The 12,134-nt window shown below is 32.2% G+C and overlaps 1 protein-coding gene across 1 annotated transcript; it reads right to left on the bottom strand.

The window, feature by feature from the left end:
• Nucleotides 1-381: 381 nt before the first annotated feature.
• Nucleotides 382-1,810, bottom strand: LOC128173273 (tripartite motif-containing protein 45-like). The gene has a single exon (XM_052838991.1). The coding sequence runs from the start codon at nucleotides 1,782-1,784 to the stop codon at nucleotides 807-809; it is 978 nt and encodes a 325-aa protein (XP_052694951.1). The 5' UTR covers nucleotides 1,785-1,810; the 3' UTR covers nucleotides 382-806.
• Nucleotides 1,811-12,134: the final 10,324 nt, after the last annotated feature.

Genomic DNA, 12,134 nt, shown 5'->3' with positions numbered 1-12,134 from the left:
AGTATTTACCTTAATCACTGATACTTGTAATTTATAAAATGATGGTATTTAATATATTGACACCTATTTTTTACAATATTATGATGATATTAAATATACATGTATTGCCACATATTTTTTTTTACAATATTGAATTCATAACATGAACACAAAACAAATTCACTTCTGAAGCAATTTTTTACGCTTGATATTTAATTGTTTTCACATTACCCGTTGAACATTCTCCAACAATGAGGTTGTCATTGGTGTCCACACATACGCTATATGGACTTTGTAGATGACAGTTGTCAATGAAGCGGAGAAACTGTCCGTCTCTATCAAGGATGTGGATGCAATCGTTATTCTGGTCTGCTGTTAAGATTCTGCACTGGCTGTCGGCCATTGTATGTAAACCGATGTTTCCCGATTTGATTGACAACCACTACTGCATGAGCATCGCTATCAGATACACATATATCTAGATTATGGTTTTCACAGATGTATTTAGAGTGAAAAAACGAATAAAGAGGTTGACCTTTGTCATCAAATTGAATAGTTTGTTTATCCATTTTTCCAGAGTAACGCACAATTTTTGATTGCTTATAATCATAGCTGACCATAATAACCAAAATGTCATCACAGGAAGTACTACATACGTTGCGAGGTATCCATAGCTCTAATCTAATAACCTCTTCTATCTGTGTATCCTTCAAAATGTTGAGAGCTTTATCTTCGTAATCAGTGTAAAGCAGGTCTCCGCTCCTTGACATTGCTATTTCCTGTGGTGAATTACCCGATTTAGTTCGGATTGACTTCACAAGTCGTCCTTAGAAGTCGTAGAGTCTCATCGTGTTCTCCTGGTCCCGCGTCCAGATTTCTTCAGTACTTCGACAGGACATAACAAGAAACTTTTGATCGACTCCAGACTTTAAGTCTATATTTGAAATTAAATGTGGTACTTCAATGAGCAATTTTTCAGGGGTAGATGGTTCGGCAATTGAGGCGTATTCGTTTGTACTGATGGACAACTTGGACAAAGAACCAAATTGTTGATAAATCTGCTCGCTACTAATCGTTTTAGGGGTAAAACTTGGCAATGACAATAGGTGCTTTTGGGGCAATCTTCTGAATTCATCATTGATAGATTTGTATGCAGAAAGTAGACTGAGGTCATTGGACTCTAAGAATAACTTCAAATCCTCTATGCCCTTTGTGATTTCAGATATGGTGATAGTGATTTCCGTTTCCTTATCATTTAAGACACCTAGATGATCAGAGTTCATCATATCAACATCAGATTTCAATGTTTTGATTATAGTGTCTATTTCCTTGTGTCTCTCGTCTCCCTGTTTGTCGATAGCTTTTTTTAATTTCTGAGAGTTTTCCTCAACAGCTGATTTTTGAATTAAGATATAGGATGCAATTTCTTGATACTCAGGATAGATTGTTTTCTCTAACTCTTGTAAATCTTCCCGTAAGAATGTTTTCTTTTTCTTTAAACTCTCTAAAATACCCACCTTTTTGTGATTTTCGTGTTCACCACAGGAAATACACAGTAAACAAATTGAAATATCGCATTGTTCACAATAAAGAAGACATTGTTTTGAGCAATGTTTTGGACATTTATAAGTAGATCCACGGTTTTTGAATGGCACCACTTTGTGTTCTTTGGATTCGTCTAAGATATGTTCCCCAACACATGCTTTACATAGATGTATGTGACAAATGTCACAGTACAAAGAAGGCATTGGCGTCTCACAAATATGACACCGTAACACATCCTGGCCACTGTAACTTGGATCCATTGTCAAACGTATATCTTTATCCTGAACAAAAGTTCTGAAAGATTGAAACGTAGAATAACTACCAAAATTTTTATGTTCCTCTATGTAAAGTGAACAATTGCAAACGCATATGAAGAAAATGATATTGTCTACATTTAACATCTAAGTGATAAAAACCAATGATTTTGACTTTATCTTAAAACATTTACTTTTCTAAAATCAAATCAATCCTGATTGAAAAGTTATCGGAAACAAAATATAGGTTATTTTTAACAGAAGTATATGTTTAAGCTTATAATGCAAATAATTTTAAAATAAAACCAACTAATAACCCACATTGTGTTCATGCGCATTGTTTATATGATATACAGTAAAGGGACATAATTATTTGCCTTCGATGCGCAGATCACGTTGCGTTTTCTTGCATGGTTGGTAAAGTAGGGCTGTGCACTATATATAGATACAACACATTTCCTCTCTATGTTTAACTTCTTCTTTTTTTTTTATATTTTATTCATTTATAAAATACAAGCATACACACAATTAAACACACAAAACACACAAAGCATAAAGAAACACATCAACTCACACACTCGCTTGCATATTTTAAATAACAAACTCTATGTAGATGCTCTTTAAGCATGCTAAGCAGTGGTAACTTGCATGAAAAAAAACCCCAAAAAGAACAAAATAAAAAAAAACCCAGACAAAAGCAAAAAAAAAAAAGTAAGGAAAAGGAAAAATATCTGTAAAGTTAATAATGCAGAGAAAAAGTAATCAGTCAAATATTTCTTTCCAAATATCCAACTGTATTTCAAATTTATGCACTTAAAAACTTTGAATTGCAGTACATCTTTCGACATTAAATTTCATCTTTAAATGACCAAGAAAACCAATCAGTGTTGGTACCTTATTCAACTTCAGAAAAGAATAGTATTGTTTCATAGATAGAATAATAAAAATTTGAATTAATAACTTTGTTAAGACATGTCGATAGAAGTTCACCGAATATCATATTTAATACATTGAACACAATCCTTTCAGAAGTCTTTCTGTAAATATGAAGACTCAGTTCACTCCACAGAGTTTGAGTCATATCACACGAAAAAATCCACGGGCTATGGTTTCTATATTTTTCTTACAAAACCCACAGCTGTCAAAAGATTTGATATTAATTTTTTTAAAGAAATACTCAACTGGAAGAATTCTGTGTAAAATTCTAAACTGTAACCATTGAACAGAAGAATCATGAGTTGTTTAAAAACAAATCTTAAAAACATCATTTACTGAAATATCATAAATACAATAGAGGGTTCGTTCTGTCCTCCATTTATTTAAAGCAGGTGGGACAACCTCTTTCTCGTTCAAGTTGTTGTAAATAATTTTAGTACATTTTTCTGATATTAAAACAAGTTGCAAAAAATTGGCATACATGGATTATTAATTCTTTTGACAGAAGTGTTTTCAAAAGATAATAATTTCAAATATTTAAAAATTGATTTTGTTATGCTATTATATTGCATAATACATATATCTTTGAAGTTATATATGCGCTTAAATACATGTACATAAAAAACTAAAAGATTACAATCCTCGTCGTTTCTATGTTTAACTTTGTGATGTAATCTTCAACTGTTTGTCCGTAATTTTTGAAACAAAATGGGCTGCAAGGGAAAATAGTTATGTACCAACGTAAGAAATATTATTGTAAAGGATTACAGAGAAAACAAAAATGCATCAGTTTGGGAAAGAACATTAGAAACTCCTATATCTACAATACGTGAGAAAATTTGAAGAAAGGGAACATGTAGAAAATCGAAAAGGAAGGAGAAGGAAAAGAGTGTTAACGAACAGAGTTAAAAACAAAACTTTCTCGCGTAGTTAAAGAAAACAGAAGAGGACATAACTGGTTTTGTCAATGATGGCAACAATAATATATTTGTAACAGAGCCACGAAAAAAATATTCAAGAGCTTATATACAAACAGAGTGTTGCCAAAAATAAAGAGTCACAATTCCCGAGGTCAACTAAAACGCTCGATGTAATCGGTGTAAGGAGAGGAGAAATTAGACAGTTGATCATGATTGGAGTAAATTGTGGTTACTTGATGGAAGCCATATTGTAATTTGAAAAAAAGTTTATATATGAAAAAAGATGACAAAAAATGCATTGCCAACTTGTGTGTCCGCCATCTTTACGACATCTGAGTATCATGATCTGAGGATGTATATATTTATATCTATAAAGGGAATAGGAACCTTTACTGATGCAGAGGGTAACTAAAATGTCAGTAAATTAATAAAAATTGACTGCCGTCACGAGAAAAGGGCCCTTAAGGTCAAAATTTCACAAACTTACTTTTTTGTCAATTCCGATTCGTCAACTCTTTCTGAATACAAATATACAAAGATATCCAAGATCTTGTGTGTTTTAAGCATTTTATGACAATTTTAGTAAGACATGTTAACACGACTTTGACGTAGCTGGTCGGAAACGTCACGACGTCATGAACGTCAAATTTTGTTCTGCATTAATTTTTTTCTTCTATACTTCCTTTCACGTCATATTTAATTGTTTGAAGTAGAATTAATTAATAATTTTCTACAATTCTAGAGTCTTACAATTTTAACAAAAGAGAGCAAAACATTTTGAAGATCCAGATATAGTGAAAGTTCTGCAGCTTATCTAGATACACTTCCGATAAATCCACATGCACCCCCCACCCCACCCCCGAAAATAAGATGAATAGATATATAAAGGATATTTAAAGAAAACAAATATCAACTTCTCCCCGACCTTTAAATGCATCAAAGTTATTTAAGCAGCAGAGAGGCAAATTAACAAACATGTAACAAACAAAGATAAAGATTGTCAAATTCGATGCCTATGTTTTTACAATTTTGCGGCATACACGAGTTTCTTTTCAAAAGGAGAAATATTTATTCTTTTTGATCAACCTTTTGCACGGAAAATCGCATGTTTACTGATATTACTTTTTTAAAAGTATCTTTATAGTTCTGAAGCAAGTTTAAAATCAATCAATGGCTATTTTTTGAAACTTGGAAGTTATATGGTGTGAATTTACTTTCCCGATTTCTCTTCTCTTTTATACGTTATCAATACTTTATTCTTATGAAATTACCGCTGAAAAAAATCGCTTTGACTGTCTCACTGAAAAGCTCCAACTACAAAAATGTGGAGAAAAGATTTTAACAAAAATGGCATCTTATATTTATAGATTTAAATTTACATCCACCAAGTATGATTCCCTCTTTTTCTTACGAAAATTGATTGTAACTCACAGCTGTGTAGAAACAGACAAGACAGAAATCTCCTCGGTCCAGTTTTAACCATGCAGTTTATCGATTGGTCGAAATCTCCACCTAAGAAAATATCACGGATTGCACGAAGTAATCATGACGATGCCAAACTCAAATTCCCATATAAGACGCTTTGGCTACAGCTTTCATCTAACGTACTGGTGTACATTAACAATAATTTAGTGACTTTTACTTACTTATTACGATCAATTCAATTCATTGATTTATTAAAAGACAGATGTAAATATAAACAAAAAAATGCTTTCTTCGGTGATACATGCGGGCTATAGAGACATCCACATTACAGAACGCGGGTTACGTTAATTTTTTCGGTATTGATCGCTACCTTTTGTTTATGTTTATTGTTTAAACATACTCATACACACCTAATTATGTGTCTTAAATACGACAGGCCAACTAAATACACCCCCCCCCCTTTCAACGTACTGAATCTACAATTCTATTCAATCGCTTTGTAAGTTCATGCGTACCGTTGTATTTTTGTGATGCGATTTTTATAAACCATAATCGTTGAAATAATTAATTATATATAGGAATTGTTTACATTTTTTTTTCTTCAAAATGCAAGATTGCATGTAACTTTAAATAAGACTTCTGCATTTATTACGTCCATTTTTTTTTACACTAATCGATAGTACAGTGCCGATAGACGTAGCTTATATTCAGTGAGTAGTAACATTTTTACATGTTGACTTAATTTAATTTTTTTACATTGTATTATCGATGTTACAAGATGAATGAATTAATGTATCTCTGCATTAATTTACTCTCTCTCTCTCTCTCTCTCTCTCTCTCTCTCTCTCTCTCTCTCTCTCAATATGAATACGAATATCGACCGAGTGATTATCAATTTTTGGAATTTTTTTTTTTTGCTGTACATTGTAACATACACAGATAAACATTGACTTCAGTATCATCGAAATTTGTTTCTTGTATAAAAAAGAACAGATGAGAAACCATCATCTATGAAGATGAATTGTACGTCCATGCATGTTATTAATTGTATAAGTGTCGCACATCTAGTGTTTAAATTATATTTATCGATAAACATGAACTGTTTATTCGTAAAACGGCAATTTTTTCGACTTGATATCAAAAGTATAGTAGTATAATGACTGCATTTACCAACCTGTTTCGTTTTAAGGAATTTTGAATCATGTACGTTACTGATTTGAGATGAATATTAATCATATAAAAATGCTAGAAATCCATGAAAATGTGGTAAGTTTTCAGGCATGCTATGATTGATTTTTTTTTAATTTTACGTAAAATAGCTCAAAAAGTACACACAACACGTGCATTTGGGTTGTTAAATTGCACAAGAAAATAAAATATGCTGCGCACAAATAATACACAAGTTTTTCAATCGTACAGGCAGATAAAATTTTGTTGTTTCATTAAAGGCACTTTACATGAAAATGTCACTAAGAATAAGATTTTTCCATGAAATCAAATGCGATACATCAGAGTAGAGATTTACGCTGTGAAAAAATTCTCAAACTTTTCGAATCCGTTAGTTACATGCGTTTTAATTTGTTAAATAATTTCAAAATTTGATTGCAACTTCTTTAGTAATAGAATTATGCGAGAATTTATTTTGTATGTTGGTCGTAACACTAAAATTGAAACATAGCCGCTTTTCTCGTGTTCCTTCTGACTTATTTAAGAAGTGGTGCAGAATCGTCTCCCGTGAGGTGAACTATTTAAAAAAAATCTTTTGAAATATTATGCTTGTATTGTTTCACAGTAATTACTGTGCAGATAATTGTTTGATTTGAAAAATACTGCTCTGCATCGATTCGGTATGTCTCAGTCTTCAACTCCTCTTATCAACAACGAGTATGCAGCGTAGTTTTTGTTTTTCACTTAAATAAATCATACATGTATTGATAGTGCAAACAAGAGTACTTTATTAATGATGATCGTAAATCAACGATCAGTCGCATTCAATCATATGCAATAAGTAAGCGTATGCGAGACGGGTTTTTGGTTTCGATTTATAAAAAAAAACTGATATCCCAATTAGAGCATATACATGTAAGTGATTTCCAAATTAGAGCATATTTTCATCATACAGCAGAATGGAAAATATGGTGTTTAAGTTTCATAGCTGATGCAAAAGCAGCATTTTTATGATATTTCAGCATCAAATTGTGTGCAATATTACGCGTTCGAAATGTGTAGATATTGACGTTACATGTGTATATTTCATTAATTAAATGTTATTTTTTTAAATTAACATGTAATATTTGATTAAAAAAATATTAATCGCGGTATAAAAACAAGGCCAGACTCTAGTTATTCAAAAAGCACAACACAGACGCAGAAAAAAAAATAGAAAGAGCAAATAGAAAAACTGCGTTTACAATGCCGCTACTTTGACGTCGTTTTCTGAGCATTGTGACGTCAAAAGATAAGGGCCCTTTTCTCATGACGGCAGTCAATTAATAGAAAGATCCTAAATATCAAGGTGCGCGATATTTGGAATCCGTTGGCTATTTTGAAGTGGGAATAATTATGTCCTTTGACTCTATCTTAAAAAGCCGTTCTGTTAATTTTAACCGTCAGCAAGTAGCGTTGAAAGCATTTTAGTTAAATGCTTGAAACAAACATATGACTTAAATTTTTTCCTAAAAATGACAAATAATTGAAGAAAATTTGAAAAATTGCAAAAACTAAAAATGCAAAACATCAATACTTCGACATATTCCCTATTGTTGCGTATGCATTACATTAGCAATATTTATCACAAACCTGATCCAATATGGCGGATGAAGGTGTTACTTTTTCTTGACTGTCTATCTTTTTAGCTGCGAGATCATGCGCATTTTTTCTTGCTTGTATATCTTTCTAGCTGCGGGATAATGCACATATTTCAGACTTTATAAGTATGTGTACGACAACAGTGACATGCATAGATAAGAGGAGTTTTAAGTTCCAGAACGGTGGGGCACATCGTTTTGCTTACAATAATGGCTTATATTATCTTGATTACAAGTTTGTCGTCCACAAAGGATAATGGTTACCGCCTTTATCATTTTTGATACCTTTTTACAATAAAACTTATAAAATATAAGATAATAATGCACCATGGATCAAATCCAAGAGGTCCAAAGGCCTTGGCGCCGACTCGAGTTTCGTAGCGCGTATATGAAATTATCAAGTACAAACAATTGTCATGTGTCATTGAGTAAAAAGTTAAAAGATTAAAACCTTCGTCTCCAAGAATGTTTTGAGATTTGATAGCCTATATGATTGTGCCCATGAGAATAGGGCCCTTATGGCGTTTTTTTTTTCTTTCAGAATTCCAGATTTTTATGGATTTATACTTATATTTGTCAGAAGATTAAAGGTGTGAAGTTTCATGAATATCCAATAACTATGAATATCTTTATTTGCTATTTAAAGTTATAGATTCTTTTTTACTATGACGTTGTTAACCTTACGACGTAACGTTATGATTTCATCAACGTTATTTTTATGCTAGGTATAAAGCCCCATTGTTTGATTTGTTATAATCTTTGCTTTTTAAGATATCATTACTAAATTCCTATTATTAACTTTTTAATAACACTTAATAATAATAATAATGCATTTACATCAATACATATTTTTTTTATATAATCTGTGCACATGAAAAATATTGCTGTCACGAAAACTATGAAGTCTTTTTAACGCACATTTATTTTTTCTGAATAATTTTTTCTACTAAAGAACTGGTTTTATAAACTACATGTACAATTCAAAGAATGTTTCTAAAATTTATGTATTCATTATTAATAACTAAGTACAACTAGTAGGCTAATTGTTCGAGAACAATTAGAGGTCTTTCCACCTAATATTAATTAATTTCTAGATTGCCCAATAAGGTATACAAAAAATTATTATACCTATGATACATGTTGTTCTATCAAATGGGAAAACCACGATGCCATTAATTGATATAAGGTTTTTAAAGAGATTTGTTATTATTATCAAGCCATTTCGTTAAGAATTCCATGTTGTATATATCGTAAAGATTTATTAAATTACTTTTCTGAATTTTTCTCCACTTACTATGAACAAAACTGAGCCACAATAATATTTTTTACACAATCATATAAACAGTAAACCTAACAATAGAAGAGAGTGTTCTACAGGCTAGCTGTCTTTGTATAAAAATGAATGGGTTGACTGTTAAAACAAGTTCCACTCGAGTAACCACAAGACTTGATGTGATACCTGGCTGACCCAATTGAATACCTTATTGCGCAATCCAGCAAGCTATTGAAACCCTTACTATAATTCTGTATTTCAAATGATATGATAATTCATTAATTAACAGACTTCCAAATGACGTTGACCTTTGACCTTTATGTCATTTTTGTTTGGCCAAGGTAGACGCTTCCATCCCAAGTGGTCCAAAGTCTGTACGACAAATAATAAAAAAGTTGGAAATGATTTTATAGAAATGTAAAAACTTTCAGGGGCAATAACTACTAGAAGGGGGCCTCAGATCCTTTCGGTATGAATTGATTGAAGAACCCTCCAAGTGTACTGAATACATTGGTAAAAATTCCAAGTCTCTATCTCTTATGGTTTCAGAGGAGAAGCGATAACAAGCATTTCGTACAATAGGGGCTATAACTCTGTAATTATTCAAAAGTATAAGCCAAGGGGCTATATTTTAAAATGTCTTTAGATGTCCTACTACATCCATAAAAAAGTTTTCCTCTACCACCCTAAACAAAAGATATATAAAAACTCATTAATTAACAGCTTCTCAAATGACCTTGACCTTTGACCTTTATGTCATTTTGTTCGGCCAAGGTAGACGCTTCCATCCCAAGTGGTCCGAAGTCTCTATGATAAATAATAAAAAAGTTGGAAATGATTTTGTAGAAATGTAAATACTTTCAGGGGTAATAACTACTTCAATGAGGCCTCAGATCCTTTTAGTATGAATAGATTGAAGAACTCTCTAAGTATAATGAAGACATTGGTAAAAGTTCCGAGTTTCTATCTCTTATGGTTTCAGAGGAGTAGCGATAACAAGCATTTCCTTCTCAAAGGGCACAAACTCTGTACGTTCTGGGAGTTCTTTGACACAGGGTCAATTGGTACCATAACTTTTGATGAGCAATTACATAAAGTTTAAATTGTTTGGATAACTCTAATAATAAAAAAGTCACTCCGAGCTAAATAGAAAAAAAGAAGAAGAAGAAGAAGAAGAATAACGCGGGCATGTTAAGGCTTCCCGATGCGATATGTAGAAAGTCACTTGTCTGTACTTCATACGATATGACGTCATAATTAACTTTGACGTCACGATCTGCATTCCTGTCGATAGTTCTCAGGGAATGTATCTTAACGTTAAAGGTGAATTATATTAAACCAGTATAATACCGCATGTTTCCTTTATATAGATGTTGCAGTTAATTCTAGACTTACAGAATTCATTCATATTAAAAACCAGTATCAAATAATCGGCAGTTTTAAAGCTTCGTTTTAAGTTAAAGACTATTTATAAACTAGTGGTTTGGAGACTCTCCCTGCTACGTGTAAACAACTGAATGAAGAAATTTTAATGCATGTAAAACCAACTTGGCGCAGGTGAAAGATCAACACAATTTTAAAATATTTTACGTAAAATTGGTAGAGAATATAAGTACCAATGTGAATCGTGCTGCGGAAACCTACGGATTTACCCATTTTTTTGTAAATCGCTTTTGATTAGTAAAAATGTGCATTATTTTGATGATTTTGTGGAATGTTTCAACAATATCTTCTATAAACGAAATATCTATTTCTTTCCCAAGCAAGAACTTCAAAGTTTATGACTTAACAAAGGATTTTTCTTAAAAATATGTATGATTTAATGTCATTAATCACCTGCGCCGATGCGTTTTAACTGGATCATTTGCAATATTAGGATTCGCCTGTCACGTGATTACGAAGTACATATGACGTCACAAAAATGCATCAAATATAATGTTTAACATCGATGTCAATAAATGTAACATAGATTTAAAGAAATACTCCCGGTAAAATTATTTTTGTCATGATTCAAATAATATCGTTTTCCAGCCGTATTTTAGCATCGGGACGCCTTAACAATGCTGCGAAACTAGTAGACTAATTGTTCTCGAACAATTAGAGGTCTTTCCACCTCATTTTTTTAAGGTTTGAAATAAGATTGCTTCAATAGAATAAAGTATTTTTTTTGCGTTACTTCATTAAGAAGTGTCAAACGATTAAGCTTGCAATTTTTTATTGCTTGACCTTGACCTTTGACCTTTATGTCATCTTCATCTGACAAGGTAGATGCGTCAATACCAAGTGGTCCGCTGTATCTATGATTATTTATTCAAAAGTTTTTTGTGTTTTTTATTGAATGTTCGAAACTTTCAGGGGCAATAACTGCTACAAAAGGACTTTGGACCCTGTCGGTATGAATAGATTGAAGAAGCGTCTAAGTATACTGAATACATTAGTAAAAGTTTCAAGTCTCTATCTCTAACGGTTAATGAGGAGTAGCAATAACAAGCATTTTGTACAATAGGGGCAATAACTCTATAATTGTTACATGGTAAGGGTCAAAAGGTTATATTTTGAAATGTCTTAAGATGTCCTACTACATCCATCAAAAAGTTTTTCTCTACCATCCTAAACAAAAGAGATCTAAAACCCCATTAATTAAGAGATTTCCAAATGACCTTGACCTTTGACCTTTATGTCGTTTTGTTTGTCCAAGGTAGACGCTTCCATCCCAAGTGGTCCGAAGTCTCTATGATAAGTAGTAAAGAAGTTGGAAGTGATTTTATGGAAATGTAAATACTTTCAGGGGCAATAACTACTAGAAGGGGGGCTCAGATCCTTTCGTTATGAATAGATTGAAGAACCCTCTAAGTGTACTGAAGACATTGGTAAAAGTTCCAAGTTTCTATCTCTTATGGTTTCAGAGGAGTAGCGATAACAAGCTTTTCGTACAAAAGGGGCAATAACTCTGTAACTATTTAAAAGAAGGAGCCAAAGGGATATATTTTAAAAT

This window comes from Crassostrea angulata, chromosome 2 (assembly GCF_025612915.1).
Source record: "Crassostrea angulata isolate pt1a10 chromosome 2, ASM2561291v2, whole genome shotgun sequence".
Lineage (NCBI taxonomy): Eukaryota > Metazoa > Mollusca > Bivalvia > Ostreida > Ostreidae > Magallana > Magallana angulata.
Note: the sequence above shows the minus strand (reverse complement) of the source record. Positions and strands in the feature narration are given on the sequence as shown.